A 20,422-nucleotide genomic window follows, 5' to 3' on the forward strand; every position below is an offset into this window, starting at 1 on the left:
CCCGGGCTTTGGAGTCAGAGGTCCTGGGTTCCAATCCCGGCTCCGCCACTTCATGCGTTCAGTGGTATTTATTGAGCGCTTACTGTGTGCAGAGCACTGTACTAAGCGCTTGGGAAGTACAAGTTGGGAACATGGAGAGACGGTCCCTAGCCAAGAGTGGTGCCGGGCGGGGCTCCCTGAGCGGCGGGGGGGGCGGGGCTTTCCGAGGGGGGCGGGGGGCGGGGCGGCCCCGGCCAGTGTGTCCCCTGCGCGGCCGGACCAGGACAAGGACCCGCCCGGACCGACGCCTCCCGCCCGGACCGACGCCTCCCGCCCGCCGCAGCCATGCGGGAAATCGTGCACATCCAAGCCGGACAGTGCGGGAACCAGATCGGCACCAAGGTGGGCCGGGGGGGGGGGGGGGCGGGGGGCCGCGGGGCCGGGGACGAAGTGCCCGCAGCAGTTGGCCGTGGACCCACCACTCTCCCGCCGCCTTCTCCCCGGCCCCCCGGCCTCGGCTGCGCTCACACGCGCCGGCAGTCCGGCAGCTGCTGCCGCTGCTGCCGCTGCTGCCGCTGTTGTTCGCCCCCCTGCCCACCCACCCGCCGCCCCGACCCGCACAGGTCTCTCCCCCCACCGGGCCCGGGCCCCGCCCTGACCGGCCCTAAACCAGATTGGGGCCGGGGGGAGAGGGCGAGGGGACGGTCGGGACGGGGGGACAGGGGGAGGGAGAGTCGGGGCAGGGGAAGGGGAAGGGCGAGAGGGAGAGGGGAAGGGGGAGAGGAGAAGGGGGAGGGGGAGAGGGAGAGGGGAGGGGGAGAGGGGAAGGGGGAGAGGGAGAGGAGAAGGGAAAGGGGGAGAGGGAGTGGGGAAGGGAAAGGGGGAAAGGGGGAGAGGAGAAGGGGAAGGGGGAGAGGAGAAGGGGGAGAGGGAGAGGGGAAGGGGGAGAAGGGGAAGGGGGAGAGGGAGAGGGGAAGGGGGAGAGGAGAAGGGGGAGAGGGGAAGGGGAAGGGGAGAGGAGAAGGGGGAGAGGGAGAGGGGAAGGGGAGAGGAGAAGGGGGAGAGGGAGAGGAGAAAGGGGAGGGGGAGAGGAGAAGGGGAGGGGGAGAAGGGGAGGGGGAGAGGAGAAGGAGAGGGAGAGGAGAAGGGTGGAGAGGGAGAGAAGAAGGGTGAGAGGGAGAGGAGAAGGGTGAGAGGGAGTGGGGAAGGGGGAGAGGAGAAGGGGAAGGGGGAGAGGAGAAGGGGGAGAGGGAGAGGGGAAGGGGGAGAAGGGGAAGGGGGAAGGGGGAGAGGGAGAGGGGAAGGGGGAGAGGAGAAGGGGGAGAGGGAGAGGGGAAGGGGGAGAGGAGAAGGGGGAGAGGGAGAGGAGAAAGGGGAGGGGGAGAGGAGAAGGAGAGGGAGAGGAGAAGGGTGGAGAGGGAGAGAAGAAGGGTGAGAGGGAGAGGGGTAGGGGGAGAGGGGAAGGGGGAGAGGAGAAGGGAAGAGGAGAGGAGGATGGGGGACGGGGGAGAGGAGAAGGAGAAGGGGGAAAGGGGGAGAGGGAGTGGGGAAGGGGGAGAGGAGAAGGGGAAGGGGGAGAGGAGAAGGGGAGAGGGAGAGGGGAAGGGGGAGAGGGAGAGGGGAAGGGGGAGAGGGAGAGGGGAAGGGGGAAGGGGGAGAGGAGAAAGGGGAGGGGGAGAGGAGAAGGGGAGGGGGAGAAGGGGAGAGGAGAAGGGGAGGGGGAGAGAAGAAGGAGAGGGAGAGGAGAAGGGTTAGGGAGAGGAGAAGGGTGGAGAGGGAGAGGAGAAGGGTTAGGGAGAGGAGAAGGGTGGAGAGGGAGAGGAGAAGGGTTAGGGAGAGGAGAAGGGTGGAGAGGGAGAGAAGAGGGGTAGGGGGAGAGGGGAAGGGGGAGAGGAGAAGGGGAAACAGAGAGGAGGAGAGGGGAAGGGGAGAGGAGAGGAGGAGAGGGGAAGGGGAGAGGAGAGGAGGAGGGGGGAAGGGGGAGAGGAGAAGGAGAAGGGGGAGAGGAGTAAGGGGAAGGGGGACAGGGGGAAGGGGGAGAGAAGGGGGACGGGGGAAGGGGGAGAGAAGGGGGACAGGAGGAGGGGGGAAGGGGGAGAGAAGGGGGGCAGGAGGAGGGGGGAAGGGGGAGAGAAGGGGGGCAGGAGGAGGGGGGAAGGGGGAGAGAAGGGGGGCAGGAGGAGAGCGGGAAGGGGGAAAGAAGGGGGAGGGCTCCACAGCGAAGAGGGTTGGGCACAGGGGGCTCTTAGGCCGGGGAGAGGAAGAGGGCAGTAGGGGCAGCTGAGCCAGCCTCCCTCCCTCCCTCCCTCACTGACTCTCCTTCCTTCCCTTCCTCCTCCCTCTTCCTCCTCTAGTTTTGGGAAGTTATCAGCGATGAGCACGGCATCGACCCAGCCGGAGGCTACGTGGGTGACTCGGCGCTGCAGCTGGAGAGGATCAATGTCTACTACAATGAGTCATCCTGTGAGTGGCCCCCGCCCGCCCGCCCGGAGAGACCCAGGCCCGGAGAGACATACTCCTTGTCCCATAGGGGCTCATGGCCCAAAGTGGGAGGGAAATTTGCCATATCGTTGAACTGCTGCAGTGAATTCGATTCAGGTCCCTCACTTTGCTCTGGCATTTTCTTTCTTTTCTTCTTCTTTTCGGCTTAGTCACTGAGAAGGTTACTCTGTTTCGGGGTGTGCCCTTTAGAGAGCCCAGGTCCCCATAAATACTTTTGATGGGCTGGGTCTGGCCATCCCAATAGGTTACTCTGTTTCGGGGTATGCCCTTCAGAGAACCCAGGTCCCCATAAATACTTTTGATGGGTTGGGTCTGGCCATCCCAATAGGTTACTCTGTTTCGGGGTATGCCCTTCAGAGAACCCAGATCCCCATAAATGGTAATAATAATGGCATTTATTAAGCGCTTACTATGTGCAAAGCACTAATAGCTGAATACTAAGAGCTGAATAAATAATTCTGATGGACTGGGCCTGACCGTCCCAGTAGGTCACTCAGTTTGGGGCTCCCTCCCCGGAGTCCAGGTTGCCCTATGTGGTTTAGTCTAGCACGGTCTGGGACCCCTTGGCCCTGCCCGGCTACAGCCTGGACTCCCGGAGGGCGGGATCTGGGACCAGCCTGGTTTCTCCATGCCTCCTGCCTGGGGTCTTGGGTCCACCGGGACCCTCCAGGGGCAGCTCTATCCCCAGGGGGCTCTATGAGGTGGTCACAAACTGGAAAGCAGTTCAGCTCCGTCACCTTTTCCCTGACCTGTGGAGTTTCACCACTGATGCCACCCCATACGGCAGAAAGAGAGAGAGAAAGGGAGAGGGTGGTCGCACTATGGCATGAAGGCCTAGAATGAGGATTTTAGAGTGGTCATTTCCATTATTTCCTCCGCCCATACCCACCCACAAAGGAGATAGCCAAGAGTTGTTTGTCCTCATTCATTCAATTGTATTTATTGAGCGCTTACTGTGTGCAGAGCACTGTACTAAGCGCTTGGGAAGAAGTACAAGTTGGCAACATATAGAGACGGTCCCTACCCAACAATGGGCTCACAGTCTAGAAGGGGGAGACAGACAGCAAAACAAAACATGTGGACAGGTGTCAAGTCGTCAGAACAAATAGAATTAAAGCTAAATGCACATCATTCTCGTGATTTGCCCTTACGATTTACAGGGAGAGGATGGGGCAGTTCTGCTTCATTCGCAGCCGTCCCCCTCCCCCTCCAGAGCATCCAAAGACTCCATCTTTCGGGATAGGTGAAATTGAGTTCTTTTGGCTCAGCAGGTGAGAAAAGCACCTTGCACGTGAAAGCAGTGGTGCTAACGAAGAGAGATGTATGCCTCCTTTTTCAGCAGCAGCTCGCCTATTTTGGGAGTCACTTGGATGGCAGCAACGCTGAGCCCTCAAGCTGAGAGCTGGGGAATGTGGCATATGCACAATGGATGCCTAACCAGCTGTGCCAGCAGGAGCTCAAGAAGGAGCACTATCATGGGGAGCCAGGAACTTCCCTCTTCACTTGGCAAGCAAACACACACGCACACCTTTCTTCCATTTGCTCCTTCCCCCACAATCCAGGAGCAAAATTCAGCCCCTTCTGCCTAATCCAGGCAGCTGAATTTTCTTGTGTGCCAATGATGGTGTTATGGGTGAGGACAGGGACAGATTTAGAGTAGGGGAGAAAGAGGGAGATGATGGGGACAGTCTAGGGGAAAGACTGAAAAGTAACTTAAAGGGACCATTTTCTTTTCTTTCAGCCCAGAAATATGTGCCCAGAGCCATCTTGGTGGATTTGGAGCCGGGAACCATGGACAGCGTGAGGTCTGGTCCCTTTGGTCAGCTCTTTCGGCCTGACAATTTCATCTTTGGTAGGTACATTGCCCTGCTCGCTTGCTCTTACATTCTCTATCTCTTGTGTATTCTCTCTGTATCTCTGTCTCTCTCTCTTCTCCCCGTGCCCCCATCTCTCCCACTCTCTCACTTAAAGGCCTCATAGGCTGATGGATGGAGAAATGGATGATGACTCAGGAGATTTAGATTGTAATTTTGTCTTCACCACTGACTTGCGTGTGTCCTTGACCAAGGGACTTCCTCTCTCTGGGCCTCTGTTTCTCTGTCCATGAAAATGGAAATGACATTCTGTCCCAGGGAGGAGAATTCCTTAGATAAGGGATGTGAAAGCTCTTTGTAAAGGTCCTGAGAAGCAGTGTGGATTAGTGGAAAGAGCATAGGCCTGAGAGTCAAAGGACATGGATTTTAATTACAGCTCTGCCACTTGTCTGCTATGTGACTTTGGGCAAGCCATTTAACGTCTCTATGCCTCAGTTCCCTCATCTGTAAAACGGGGATTAAGACTGTGAGCACCATGTGGGACAAGGACTGTGTCCAAGTGATTAACTTGTATCTACCCCAGGATTTACGACGGTGCTTGGCACATAGTAAGCACTTAACAGATACCATTAAAAAAGACAACTTAAATTTTTGATTATTACTTGCCCTCTGTTCAAATGGGCCTCAATAAAACAAGTGCCTCTTTTCTTTGCAGGGCATTATCTGCCCCTTAGTTATACCTGCCAGATTCCCTCTGGGATGTCAGCCTTTCCAGAGGGGTCTGGTGGAAAATGCACAGGTCTGAAAATCAGGTGACCTCTAGTCTAGCCCCAGTTCTAACACTGGCGCCAGCCTGCTCTACGACCTTGGGCAAGCGCCTTAACCTGTCTGACCTCAGATTCCTCATCTCTGTAATAGGGATGGTGCTACTTGGCCCTCCCCAAGGGATGTGGTGAGGAGAACATGAGATCACTGCTGCGAAAGCGTCTTAGAAAACCCAAGCACCCTATAAATTTTAGGCGGTTATTTTATAATAATTACTGGGATGATCACAAGCCCGACTCCGCAGAACTTGGATTGTGGGGAGGGGTGGAAGTGACCCTCTGAGGTCACACAGTGAGGTGGAAGTTGCTTCTCACCCAGCTGGCCAGGAAAATGCCCAGAACACACCTGCGGGTGAGTGACAACTTGGAATTCCTAGAATTCAAAGAAAAGTCTTAGAATAACGTGTTATACAATAGTATTTATTAAGGGCTTACTATGTGCCAAGCACTGCTGTAAACTTTAGGGTTGATATAAGTTAATAATAATGATGGTATTTGCTAAGCGCTTACTGTGTGCCAACCACTGTTCTAAGCGCTGATCATCATCATCATCAATCGTATTTATTGAGCGCTTAGTGTGTGCAGAGCACTGTACTAAGCGCTTGGGAAGTACAAGTTGGCGACATATAGAGACAGTCCCTACCCAACAGTGGGCTCACAGCTGATCAGGTTGGACACCGTCCCTTTCCTAAATAAGGCTCACGGCCTAAGTAGGAGGGAAGAGGATTTAATCCCCATTTTACAGATGAGGTAACTGAGGCCTAGAGAAGTGAAGGGACTTGCCCGCAGTCACATGGCAGACAGGTGGCGGAGCCAGGATTAGAACCCAGGTCCTCTGAGTCCCAGGCCTGTGCTGTATCCATTCATTCATTCATTCGTATTTATTGAGCACTTACTGTGTGCAGAGCACTGTACTAAGTGCTTGGGAAGTACAAATTGGCAACATATAGAGACAGTCCCTACCCAACAGTGGGCTTACAGTGTAGAAGGGGGAGACTACACACCAGGCCATGCTGATTTCCTAGCGTTGCTAGTGGAGACGTGACACAGTGCTGAAAGAGTAAAGTGGGACAGTCATCCAGCTCCCCAGCTGCACAGGTCACTGGCTGTGCCTGCTTGGGGCAAACCAGTGATTGGAAAAAAAATTCAGACTAACTGGGGCCAAAGAACTGATGAACCTTGAGTGCTAGAACGGTGACTTTTCATTCACGAGAAGCAGCGTAGTTCAGTGGCAAGAGCCCAGGCTTGGGAGTCAGAGGTCATGGGTTCGAATCCCTGCTTTGCCACTTGTCAGCTGTGTGACCTTGGGAAAGTCACCTCACTTCTCTGGGCCTCAGTGACCTCATCTGTAAAATGGGGGTGAGGACTGTGAGCCCCACTTGGGACAACCTGATCCCCAAGCACTTAGAACAGTGCTTTGCACAGAGTAAGTGCTTAACAAATACCATCATTACTATTATTGTTATTGTTATTCATTCACTCTTATTTAAGCGCTTACTGTGTGCAGAGCACTGTACTAAGGGCTTGGGAAAGTACAATACAACAATAAACAGTGATGTTCCTTGCCCACAATGATTTCACAGTCTAGAGTGGGGGAGACAGATGTCAATACAAATAAATAAAATGACATATACGTCCGTAAGTGCTTTGGGGCAGGGGAGGGAGAGCAAAGGGAGCAAGTCGGGGTGACGCAGACGGGAGAAGGAGATGAGCAAAGTGGGGCTTAGTCTGGGAAGGCCTCTTTTGGAGCTGTGCTTTCAGTAAGCTTTGAAAGGGGGAAGAGTAATTATCTGTTGGATCTGAGGGAGGGAGGGAGGGCGTTCCAGGTCAGAGGCAGGACGTGGGCCAGTGATCGGCGGCGAGACAGGCAAGATGGAGCCACAGTGAGAAGTTTAGCGCTCTCCCAAACCCTTCCTACTGTGCTCTGTCCACAGTAGTAGTAAATATTATTTATTAAGTAGTCAGTGCTCAAAAAGTACTATTTTTTATTATTCTAAAGTAGTATTATTGACTATTATAATTGTTATAAATACTAGTCTTACATTGTGAGCCCACTGAGGGAGAGGGACCGTGTCTAATTCCCACCTGTATGTTCTATTCATTCATTCATTCATTCAGTCATATTTATTGAGCGCCTACTGTGTGCAGAGCACTTCCTAAGTGCTTGGGAAGTACAAATCGGCAACATAATAATAATGATGGTATTTGTTAAGCGCTTACTATGTGCAAAGCACTGCTTTAAGTGTTGGGGAGGTTACAAGGTGATCAGGTTGTCCCGCGTGGGGCTCACAGTCTTCACCCTCATTTTACAGATGAGGTCACTGAGGCACAGAGAAGTGAAGTGACTTGCCCAAAGTCACACAGCTGACAATTGGCAGAGCTGGGATTCGAACCCATGACCTCTGACTCCAAAGCCCGTGCTCTTTCCACTGAGCCAGACTGTTTCTGTATAGAGATGGTCCCTACCCAACAACGGGCTCACAGTCTAGAAGGGACTTCCAGTACTTTGCACCATTCCCTGCACACAGGAGGCACTTAATAAATACTATTGTTATTATTACTACTATTGATTGACTGAAAAGGAGGCAGCTTCATTTTGAGGCTTACTAGAGGAAGATTGGGAACTCCTGTTGTTCATTGTAACTTCTGTGGAGCCAAACAGGGTGGGGATGGGGATGCGGATGTGCAGGCTGGGTGGCTCTGACTGTGAGGCTGAATGCTTAACTCTCCTATCCTTGGCCCAAAAGCCTACCAATTGACAGCTGTTTTATTTATTTTTATTATGGTATCAAGTGCTTACTGTGTGTCAAGCACTGTTGTAAGTGCTGGAGTAGATACCAGATAATCAGGTCAGACACAGTACCTATCCCACAGGAGGCTCACAATCTAAGTTGGAGGAAGGCTTAATCCCTTTTTTACAGATTCGGCATCATCATCAATCGTATTTATTGAGCGCTTACTATGTGCAGAGCACTGTACTAAGTGCTTGGGAAGTACAAATTGGCAACATATAGAGACAGTCCCTACCCAACAGTGGGCTCACAGTCTAAAAGGGGGAGACAGAGAACAAAACCAAACATACTAACAAAATAAATAGAATAGATTGTACAAGTAAAATAAATAAATAAATAGAGTAATAAATATGTACAAACATATATACAGGTGCTGTGGGGAAGGGAAGGAGGTAAGATGCGGGGGATGGAGAGGGGGACGAGGGGGAGAGGAAGGAAGGGGCTCAGTCTGGGAAGGCCTCCTGGAGGCCTTCATGCATTCATTCAATCGTATTTATTGAGCGCTTACTGTGTGCAGAGCACTGTACTAAGCCAGATGAGGTAACTGAGGCACAGAGGAGTAAAATGGCATGCCCAATTTCACACAGCAGACAGTGGCAGTGCCGGGATTGGATCCCAGGCCCATGCACTGTCCACTAGACCATGCTGCTTCTAAACTGTTGCCTAGTCGGGCTGGCAGCTCTACGTCGCTCCCCTCATCTCTCTGCTGGTTTCCTTGGGCTCGAAGGAATGCTCGGGAGGTAGCAGGGGGAGGAAAATAGGTACGGAGGCTGGAACAGCTCAAAGTACTTTGAGTCAACCAAGCAGTACTGGGTGAACTAACCTTTAACCCCCCCTCAAGGTCCTCACTTAAGGTTAGATTGGCCCCAAGGGTCAGATTTGCCCTGAGCAGAATTGGGTCAAAAGAATTTTCTCTTCACGTGTAGACTTTTCTCCATCAGCCCGAAGACACACTGAGCTTTTTGCCTTGCTGCAGGGCAGAGTAGAGGCCAGAGATGCAGCAGGTGGGAGGCTAGTGGGTGGGCCCTGGGCCATGAATCAATCAATCAATCAATCGTATTTATTGAGCGCTTACTATGTGCAGAGCACTGTACTCTGTAATGAATGCCGTCTTGCTAGGAAACTAACCACAGTCAGTCATTCAATTGTATTTATTGAGTGCGTACTATGTGCAGAGCACTTGGCTTAGTGGAAAGAGCCCGGGCTCGGGCGTCGGAGGTCGTGGGTTCTAAACCCGCTTCTGCCGCTTGTCAGCTGCGTGACTTTGGGCAAGTCACTTCACTTCTCTGTGCCTCAGTTCCCTCATCTGTAAAATGGGGATGAAACCTGTGAGCCCCACGTGACCTTGTATCTGCCCCAGCGCTTAGAACAGTGCTTGGCACATAGTAATAATAATAATAATAATGGCATTTGTTAAGTGCTTACTATGTGCAAAGCACTGTTCTAAGCGCTGGAAAGCGCTTAACAAATGCCATCATTATTATTATTACTAAGCACTTGGGAAGGAATTTTTTTTTACTCTATTTATTTAATTTATTTGTACATATCTATTCTATTTATTTTATTTTGTTACTATGTTTGGTTTTGTTCTCTGTCTCCCCCTTTTAGACTGTGAGCCCACTGTTGGGTAGGGACTGTCTCTGTGTGTTGCCAATTTGTACTTCCCAAGCGCTTAGTACAGTGCTCTGCACATAGTAAGCACTCAATAAATACGATTGATGATGATGATGATGATGAATGTCTGTATATTGTTGGGTTGTGCTCTCCCAAGCGCTTCGTACAGTGCTCTGCATACAGTAAGCACACAATAAATACATGTGAATGAATGAACAATAAATAAAACAGACACATTCCCTGCCCACAATAAGGTTACAGTCAAGGGGGGGGGGGGGGACATTAATGTAAATAAATAAAATTACAGATTTGTACATAAGTGCTGTGGGGCTGGGAGGGGGGGATGAATAAAGGCAGTCAGCTAAGGTGATGCAGAAGGGAGAAGAGGAAAGGAGGGTTTAGTTAGGGAAGGCCTCTTGGAGGAGATGGGCCTTCAGTAAGATTTGGAAGGAGGGGAGAAAATCGACCTCCTCCCTTGCTGGGCCCTGCCAGGTTCTGAGGAGCTGCCAAGAATAGAGTCGGGGGCTAGAGATATTTTTTTTATTGCTTTTTGTAAAGCATACTGTGTTTCAAACACTGTTTTAAGCGCTGGGGTAGATACAAGTTAATCATAGTCTCTGGCCTGCATGAGGCTCAAAGTCTAACTAGAAGGGAGAACAGGTATTTAATCCCCAATTTACAGCTGAGGAAACTGAGGCACAGATTATTTAAAAGACTTGCCCGAAGTCACTCAGCAGGCAGTTGGCAGAGGCAGGATTAGAACCCAGGTCTTCTGGCTCTCAGGCCTTGGCTCTTTCCACTAGGCCATGCTGCTTCTAAGAGTTGTGGGGAGAGGGCAGACGGGGAGAAGTCCAGGGCTGGAGCTGTGGTGTGGCAGCAGAGATGCAACATTCTGGCAACGCTGGGACTCCCCATAGGGGAGAAAAACGAATCATCATCATCATCATCGATCGTATTTATTGAGCGCTTACTGTGTGCAGAGCACTGTACTAAGCACTTGGGAATCCCAAGTGCTGATGATAGCCAAGATGGGTGTTTAGGGGAAATTTCATTCGCTGTGGAACTGTGAGATTTTTGTTTCATTTTTCTTTCCGAGTGACTGTTTTTTGAGTCTTATCCTCCACTGAGGTGTGATGGTGGAGGTGGGGCTGGGATTTTTTTTCCCCACTCTATTGTGGAATATAGGCAAGACACTGCACCTCTGCAAAGTGGGTGTGTTTGTTCCCTTTCGCTCCTTACCTCCCAGAAATAGACGGTAAACTCCTTATGGGCAGGAACGTGCCTTCCAACTCTGTCGAATTGCACTTTCCCAAGTGTTCAGTACAGTGCTTTGCACACCGAAAGTGCTCAGTAAATACCACTGATCGACTGTAAGGGTGGTAACAAAGGAGATGAAAGAGGCGAATCTGCTTTGAGTGTTGGGGAATCATGGAGGGAGAGGTACCCAAGGTATTAAGATTGAAGCAGCGTGACCTAGTGGAAAGAGCACGAGCCTGGGTTCTAATCCCAGCTTTGCCACTTGTCTGCTGTGGTCACCTTGGGCAAGTCATAGCGTGGCTCAGTGGAAAGAGCCCGGGCTTTGGAGTCAGAGGTCATGGGTTCAAATCCCGGCTCCGCCACTTGTCAGCTGTGTGACTTTCGGCAAGTCACTTCACTTCTCTGTGCCTCAGCTACCTCATCTGTAAAATGGGGATGAAGACTGTGAGCCCCCTGTGGGACAAGCTGATCACCTTGTAACCTCCTCAGCACTTAGAACAGTGCTTTGCCCATAGTAAGCGCTTAATAAGTGCCATTATTATTATTATTTCACTTCTCCGTGCCCCAGTTCCCTCATCTGCAAAATGAAGATTTAATAACTGTGCTCCTGCCTACTCAGAATGTGAGCCCTATGTGGGACCTGAGTATCTTACAAGTACCTGCTGTAGAGAAGGTGGCTTTGTGGAAAGAGCTTGGGCTTGGGAGTCAGAGGTCGTGGGTTCTAATTCCGGCTCCCCCACTGCCAGATGTGTGACTTCGGGCAAGTCGCTTCACTTCTCCGTGCCTCAGTTACCTCATTTGGAAAATGGGGATTAAGACTGAGTCTCACCTAGGACAACCTAATAACTCTGTACCTTCCCCAGCGCTTAGAACAGTGCTTGGCACATAGTAAGCCCTTAACAAATACCATTATTACTATTACCTTAGCTCTTAGGACAGTGCTTGGCATATTGTAAGCACTTAATAAATACCACAATAATTATGATTTTTTCAATGGTTCGGGGTCTCCTGATCCCACCAGGTAGTAGTTGCTACAATTCCCAGCTGCTGAATTCAGGCAGGTTAGGTATAGTGAGGGAATCTGGGTTTTCCAGGATCCTGAAAGGATTTTTTTCAGGAGCGATACTAAGGGCTTTGCTGTGCAAGCTTCTCACTTGGGACCTTCTCTCCAGCTTCTGGGTCAGACGTCCCTATGGGTGACTAGGATGACGAATCGCTGCGGGGAGTTGTTCCAAAGAGCTGGGCATTGTGAATAATAATCATAATGATAATCGTGGTATCTGTTAAGCACTTACTATGTGCCAGCTGCTGTAATAATAATAATAATAATGATGATGGTATTTGTTAAGCACTTACTATGTGCAAAGCACTGTTCTAGGCACTGGGGGGATACAACATGATCAGGTTGTCCCACATGGGCCTCACAGTCTTAATCCCCATTTTATAGATGAGTGAACTGAGGCCCAGAGAAGTGAAGTGACTTGCCCAAAGTCACACAGCTGACAATTGGCAGAGCCGGGATTTGAGCCCGTGACCTCTGACTCCAAAGCCCGGGCTCTTCCCACTGAGCCACGCTACCTCTCTACTATGCGCCGGGGTGGATACAACCAAATCTGGTTGGACGCAGTCCCTGTCCCACTTGGGGCTCACAGTCTCAATCCCTGTTTTACGGATGAAGTAACTGAGGCACAGAGACATGAAGTGATTCACCCAAGGTCACACAGTAGACCAGGGATGAGCCGGGATTAGAACCTGTGTCCTGACTCCTAGGCTGGTGCTCTATCCACTGAACCATGCTGCTTCTCCTTGCGAAGAGGAGATAAGTCAGAGGCCGTGAGTGCCTCGTGAGACACCCCGGAGGAGCTGTTGAGGCTTGACTGCCGACTTGTAGATTGCAGCCTCCTGTCCTCTAGCCTGGAGTCTCCAGCTCTAATGTCACAACGTATCATTACAGGAGAGGTTCAGCATAACCCCTAAATATTTAACTGGAAAATGCAGTTGCTACGCTACTGAGCAAAATATTTTCAGAAGTCTCCAGCTTCCCTCTTTTGTCGACAGCGGGAGGAAAGCTGCGGGACAAATCCACGTGCAGTAAATATTTAGAAACCATGGTACACAGTAGAAATCGGGGGAGGGAGATTGAGAAGTGCAGGCTAGCGTTTCTCCTTGTCTTAGCTTGTACCGTTATACGCCTGCCCCGAAGCTTGCTATCTCCAGCCCCAAGTTGTTACTATTTGAATGCTCTTTTAAAATAATGGCCCCTGGCCCTGCTTTCTCTTCTCAAATGGTTTCATGGCAGCGTAGTCATTTGTCATTTGCTTTCCTGGGGTCTGAGGGCTCAGTGGTGTCCAAAGCAAGGGCTGGGCACTGGTGAGCTCCCTGGGCTTGCTGGGATCTGGTCCTGGGCAGGACACCAACTGCCTTTTTTAACTGTCGGGCTGTTCTGAGCTCAGTGCGGGCAGTGCAGCTGGGCAGGAAGTGGGGGGATTTTCCAGAGTCGGGAAGGAGTCATATCTCAGACAATAGTGGGGAAACAGAACAAGGAAATGGCTCATGTGAAAGGGTCAAAGGGCTGACCAGAGGGCTGACGGAGTAGCAGTGAGACCCCAGAGGGTCAAAGCAGTGAAAGAAAAGGGGGCAGTTCTTTCTCTCTCCCTCCCCTCCTAGGGAGCTGAGGGTTTGCCTGGGGTGCTAAAGAGAGGAGCTGCTGAAACCAGTTCTCCCTGGCAGAGTGGGCCCTCAAGTAATGGAGGAAATGAGGCCCAGAGAGGAGGAAATAGCCCTGGGAGACTCCCCAGCCCCCTCTCCACTCAATCATATTTCTAGAGCACTGTACTAAGCACTTGGAGAGTACAATTGAACAGATATTAAATTGCCCATACTGAGTTTACAGTTTAGAGAGGGAAACAGAGATTGATATAGCAGCGTGGCTCAGTGGAAAGAGCACGGGCTTTGAAGTCAGAGGTCATGGGTTCGAGTCCCTGCTCTGCCAATTGTCAGCTGTGTGACTTTGGGCAAGTCACTTCACTTCTCTGGGCCTCAGTTAACCTCATCTGTAAAATGGGGATGAAGACTGTGAGCCCCCCGTGGGACAACCCAATCATCTTGTAACCTCCCCAGCGCTTAGAACAGTGCTTTGCATATAGTAAGCGCTTAATAAATGCTATCATTATTATTATATACATAAATTACAAATGCATGCATCAGTGCTGTGGGGCTGGACAGGGCCGGGGTGGGGGCGGCGGCATAGGTGGGATGACTGAAAGGAGCAAGTCAGGATGATGCAGAAGGGAGTTGAAGAAAAGGAAAAGAGGACTGAGTCTCCAAGGAAGTCGGGGTAAAAGGACAGCCTGCAGGATCCGTGGCAGGGGACATTTTACTCTGAATGGGGTGGGTGGGCAAAGTAGGAAGAGCTGAGGAAAGGACCCCTTGGTTTTTAATATAAATATAAAATTGGTTTAGAGAAGCAGCGTGGCTCAGTGGAAAGAGCACAGGCTTGGGAGTCAGAGTTCATGGGTTCAAATTGCGGCTCCACCAACTGTCAGCTGTGTGACTTTGGGCAAGCCACTTCACTTCTCTGGGCCTCAGTTCCCTCATTTGGAAAATGGGGATGAAGACTGTGAGCCCCACGTGGGACAACCTGATCACCTTGTATCCTCCCCAGCGCTTAGAACAGTGCTTTGCACATAGTAAGCTCTTAACAAATACCAAAATTATTATTATTTAATATTGGCAGGGAATATGTCCGTTTGTTACATTGTACTCTCCCAAGCATTTAGTACAGTGCTTTACACACAGGAAGTGCCCAATAAATAAATATGAATGAATGAATGAATGGTCAAGCTGCGTAGTTATACCATCAACCCCTCACAGGACCAGACCCAAGGCTCTGAGCCAAAATCACTGAAGTTACACCCGGCTTGGGGAGCTCCCCTTTGGCCAGGAAACACAGGTGAAGGGAAAGGGGATGAAGCAGGTAACTACATATTGAAATTTCCTTTTGTTTTCATCTATGGACATGAAGGGAAATCGTCAAGTTTCAGTGCTTGAAGGTCTTGGCCCATCCCTAACTCTCTGGCCCTGGCATTATGTTTGTGGGATCTAATAATAATAATAATCAATCAATCATATTTATTGAGTGCTTACTGTGTGCAGAGCACTGTACTAAGCGCTTGGGAAGTACAAGTTGGCAACATATAGAGACAGTCCCTACCCAACAGTGGGCTCACAGTCTAAAAGATAATTGTAACAAAAATAATTTTAAAATGCTATTTGTAATTTATATTAATGTCTGCCTCCCCCTCTTGATTGTCAGGTCATTGTGGGCAGGGATTATGTCTGTTATGTTCTTGTGTTCTCCCAAACGCTTAGTACAGTGCTCTGCAAAGAGTAAGCGCTCAAGAAATAGACTGTAAGCTCTTTGTGGGCAGGAAACATGTCTATCAACTGTTATATTGTACTGTCCCAAGTGCGTAGTACAGTACTCTGCACACAGTAACTGCACAATTAATACGATCGATTGTGTGATTAAGAGCTTACTGTGTGCCAAACCCTGGGTCTAGGATCAATAAAAGCGGGCCATTTTGCAAGAGATGAATCCCAGTGGACAACTTGGATATTTGTGTGACTGGAGCAAGGGCGGCCCCCCCGCCAAATTTGGGGCACCTGTGGCGTTTACTAAATTATTTTTGCATGAAAATATAAGAACATCTGTAAAATGAGTAGTTCATTCCCTCCTACTTCGACTGCAAGGAACATTCATTCATTCAATCGTATTTATTGAGCGCTGTGTGCAGAGCACTGTACTAAGCGCTTGGGAAGTACAAGTTGGCAACATATAGAGACGGTCCCTACCCAACAACGGACTCACAGTCTAGCATGGCATAGCGCGGGCCTGGTAATCTGCAGGTCCTGGGTTCTAATCCTGGCTCCGCCACTTGTCTGCTATGTGACCTTGGGCCAGTCACTTCACTCCTCTGTGCCTCAGTTACCTCAACTGTAAAATGGGGATGAAGACTGTGAGCCCCCTGTGGGACAGGGACTGTGTCCAACCTGATTAGCTTATTCAGGCCTGGGAGTCAGAAGGTCATGAGTTCTAATTCTGCCTCCACCACTTATCTGCTGTGTGACCTTGGGAAGTCACTTCACTTTTCTGTGCCTCAGTTATCTCATCTGTAAAATGGGGATTGAGACTGTGAGCCCCACATGAGACAGGGACTGTGACCAAAACGATTTGCTTGTATTCCCACACCCCCAGTGCCTAGCACATAGTAAGCACTTAACAACTACCACAATTATTATTATTCAGTGCTGAGAACAGTGCTTGGTAAGCGCTTAACAAATAAAAATCATTATTATCTACCCAAGTGCTTAGAATAGTGTCTGGCACATACTAAGTGCTTAACAAATACTATTAAAAACATAACACAAAAACTGCAAGCCCCTTTTGGGACGGGGATTGTTTCTGGTCTGATTATTTTGTTATCTACCCCAGTCCTTAGTGCCTTGCTTGACACAAAGTAAGCACTTAACAAAAAACCACTTTTAGTAGTAGTAGTCGCCACAGCGCCGTTAACATTGGCATTCTGAAGCCTCGAGAAACCAAGACATCAATCCATTCGATTGCTGCAGCCGTGTCTTGGTCATGAAGAGACATGTCAGTGCTCGGCAGGCAGTGCCAGGCTGAAATGCCTTTTTGTTTGTGGTGAGTGTGCTGAAACTGGAGAAAGGTAGAGACTGACTTGGTCCATGTAGCGGGATAAAGCAGGGCCTGGCCCCTTTAGCATTCCTGGGTGACAAGACTGCCTCACCCAGACCATATCTGATCAACGAAGGTGAAGGAACCAGTAGACTGTTGCTCTAATTATAATTTTCGGTATTTGTTAACCGCACATACATACATACATAAATACAAGAAAATCAGGTTGGACAGTCCCTGACCCATACGGGGCTCAGAGTCTAAGGAGGAGGGAGAAAAGGTACTGAATTTCCATCGCACGGAGGAGGAAACCGAGGCACAAAGAAGTTAAGACACTGGCCCAAGATCACACAGCAGGCAAGCAGCGGAAGCAGGATTAGAACCCGTGACCTTTTGATTCCCAGGCCCAAGTTCTTTCAACATAAACCATCTCGCCTGCTTTTCTCGCTCTCTCTCTCGCTGAAGAGGAGTGGAGGGCAGGGAGAGGGAGAAGGAGGGAGAGAGAGACCCACCCTGCTCAAAAAAAGAAACCAAGGCCCTGATTTTGCTGTACAACTTCCCAGTCTCATCATCATCATCAATCGTATTTATTGAGCGCTTACTGTGTGCAGAGCACTGTACTAAGCGCTTGGGAAGTACAAGTTAGCAACCCACAGAGACAGTCCCTACCCATTCTCCTTTTCTACATGTGACAAGTGGAATGTGGTCACCAGATAATCAAAGCCTGGGGTCTGTTCCTTGCTTGGCCATGCACTCAGGGTTTACACACAAAAAATGATCCAGATAACTTGTTCCAAAAATCTCTCAACTCAATTTTTCAAGTGTTTCTGGCAGGATGTAGGTTTCTAGCCTAAATCACTGAGCCTCGGTTTTGTGGTTTGTAGGTTTTTTTTAAATTTTTACGGTATTTGTTAAGCACCTACTATGTGCCAGATGCTATTCTCAATGCTGGGCTAGATACAGGCTAATCAGGACAGAGTCCCTGTCCCATATATAGCTCACAGTCTTAAACCCCATTTTAGAGATGAGATAAGAGGCACAGAAATGAAGTGACTTGCCCAAGGTGTCACAGCAGACAAGTGGCAGAGCTAGGATTAGAATCCAGGTCTGTGCTCTAACCACTAAGCCGTACCGCTTCCCAATAACTGCTTCTCCAGTTACATACTAGAGTACGTGAGGATAAAGATGCCACCTGAATTCATTCATTCAATCGTATTTAGCACTTACTGTGTGCACAGCACTGTGCTAAGTGCTTGGGCAGTACAAGTCGGCAACATACAGAGACGGTCCCGAATGCACAGTAGTAAATGATGTCTCTTCCAATTTCCAGAATGGTAATCCATTGTCTACACTGTCACTTCACTTCTCGGTTACACTGAAAAAATCAGGGACTGGAAAACAGATTTCTGCTGCAGTCAGGCAAAAATCACGCATCCCAAACGACATTCTCAGATTCTTGGAACGGCTCGGAGGAAAGGCGCTATCTACTGCAAAGCCGTGGTGTGACTTAACACTCTGTTCGTCGTAGCTGTTTAGAACCTAGATGTCCCTGTTTTAACCCTCCATCTTCCTCTACACCTCTCTCCCCCCTTCCCCCCACTTTATTTCAGGACAAACGGGAGCGGGAAATAACTGGGCCAAGGGACATTACACCGAAGGCGCCGAGCTGGTCGATTCGGTGCTCGATGTCGTCAGAAAGGAGTGCGAACACTGTGACTGCCTGCAAGGCTTTCAGCTCACCCACTCCCTGGGAGGAGGAACGGGGTCCGGGATGGGAACGTTGCTCATCAGCAAAATCCGAGAAGAGTATCCCGACAGAATCATGAACACCTTTAGCGTCATGCCTTCGCCCAAGGTCTCGGACACCGTGGTGGAGCCTTACAACGCCACCCTGTCCGTCCACCAGCTGGTGGAAAACACAGACGAGACTTACTGCATCGATAACGAGGCTCTGTATGACATCTGCTTCCGCACCCTGAAGCTTACCACCCCCACCTACGGCGACCTGAACCACCTGGTGTCGGCCACGATGAGCGGAGTGACGACTTCGCTGAGGTTCCCAGGCCAGCTCAACGCCGACCTGCGCAAGCTGGCCGTCAACATGGTCCCCTTCCCCCGCCTCCACTTCTTCATGCCGGGCTTCGCCCCTTTGACGGCCAGAGGCAGCCAGCAGTACCGGGCCCTCACGGTGCCCGAGCTCACCCAGCAGATGTTCGACGCCAAGAACATGATGGCGGCCTGCGACCCTCGGCACGGACGTTACCTGACCGTGGCCACTGTCTTCCGGGGCCCGATGTCCATGAAGGAGGTGGACGAGCAGATGCTGGCCATCCAGAACAAGAACAGCAGCTACTTCGTCGAGTGGATCCCCAACAACGTCAAGGTGGCCGTCTGCGACATCCCACCCCGGGGCCTTAAGATGGCGTCCACCTTCATCGGCAACAGCACGGCCATCCAAGAGCTTTTCAAGCGCATCTCTGAGCAGTTCTCGGCCATGTTCAGGCGGAAGGCCTTTCTCCACTGGTTCACGGGAGAGGGGATGGACGAGATGGAATTCACAGAGGCAGAGAGCAACATGAATGACCTGGTTTCAGAGTATCAGCAGTACCAAGAAGCTACCGCCAATGACGGAGAGGAAACGTTTGAAGACGACGAGGAAGAGCTCGATGAGTAGAGAAATCCCCTCGGTCCTCCGATTAGATTGAATTAGAGAAATGGCTTACAGTATACAACCCCTCTCTTCCTGGGGCAGTTTGTAAGTACTTTTCTAACCCTGTAGAAGAGTAGCTCACAAGGAAGATAGTTGGAAAGGATTTGCTCTTTTCACCCTATTGTGACTAAGGAAAAAAAAAACACCCTTTGTGGTTGCACAGTGCTGAACACCTAATACCGAACTTTGGAACTAAATCTGTTCGTAATAAAAAGGGAAAATGGTTACTCTTCAGTTGTCTTTGTTATCAAATACTTATTTTAACAGAAGCCGTGGTTACAGAAGAGGAAACGGAACCCTAATGTCTGGGTAAAAACAATCACTGTACCTTAAATCGGTGGGGCATGGATATAATAACGATGGTATTTAAGCGCTTACTACGTGCGCTGTTCTAAGCGCTGGAGGTGATCAGGTTGTCCCACGTGGGGCTCAGTCAATCTCCATTCTATAGATGAGGGAACCGAGGCACAGAGAAGTTAAGTGACTCGCCCAAGGTCACACAGCTGACAAGTGGCAGAGCTGGGATTTGAACCCATGACCTCTGACTCCCAAGCCCGGGCTCTTTCCACTGAGCCAGTAAATGCTTCTAGTAGCTGGAACATCCCAAAACAAGTTGAAAAGGGAGATGAACTTGCCCTACAGCTATTCACTACATTTGGGGGTGATAGCTGATGGTTATTTTACTTAATGTTTTTGCATAATATATACCAGAACGATGGCCAAGGACATTCATGTTGTAGAAAATCTAGTGTAGAGAGCCCTGAAGGTTCCTCCAGCCCCTATGCTTCCTCCTTAATTCCTGTGGGAAATCAAGCACCCATTATTGATTGAATACGACTGAATGAATTATCAACCACTTAGAGCTGTATGTTGGGAAATGAGTAAAGCTGTGTAGGAGTTACTCTTTACCTGACTATAGACAATCTCAGCACTCAATCAGTCTGTGCCAGGCACTGTACTAAGCAGTTGCAAGAAATCTATAATAGAGTTAGACATGATCCCTGCCCTTAAGGAGCTTACAATCTAGTGGAACTTGAGAGTTCCCCAGGTGACCAGAAATTCCCGAGCTAGCTACTGGCCCTGGGCCAGAACACTAAGTGGGGTAATTGCCACTTGTTAATTCTGACAGCAACTCACCAGCCTCACTTTATTAATGGGCAGAGCATCTTTGCATTTTATTCCCAAATGGACAGACTGAAGTACAGGGAGGGAACTAAAATATCAAGGGCCCA

General features: G+C 50.0%; 1 protein-coding gene across 1 annotated transcript; it reads left to right on the plus strand.

Moving 5' to 3' along the window:
• Positions 1-248: 248 nt before the first annotated feature.
• Positions 249-19,424, plus strand: TUBB6 (tubulin beta 6 class V). Its single transcript, XM_038746407.1, has 5 exons — positions 249-280; positions 317-381; positions 2,334-2,442; positions 4,223-4,333; positions 18,091-19,424. The coding sequence occupies exons 2-5, from the start codon at positions 325-327 to the stop codon at positions 19,152-19,154; spliced, it is 1,341 nt and encodes a 446-aa protein (XP_038602335.1). The 5' UTR covers positions 249-280; positions 317-324; the 3' UTR covers positions 19,155-19,424.
• The last annotated feature ends 998 nt before the right edge of the window (positions 19,425-20,422 follow it).

The sequence above is a fragment of the Tachyglossus aculeatus genome, chromosome 5 (assembly GCF_015852505.1).
Source record: "Tachyglossus aculeatus isolate mTacAcu1 chromosome 5, mTacAcu1.pri, whole genome shotgun sequence".
In the NCBI taxonomy this organism is placed as follows: domain Eukaryota; kingdom Metazoa; phylum Chordata; class Mammalia; order Monotremata; family Tachyglossidae; genus Tachyglossus; species Tachyglossus aculeatus.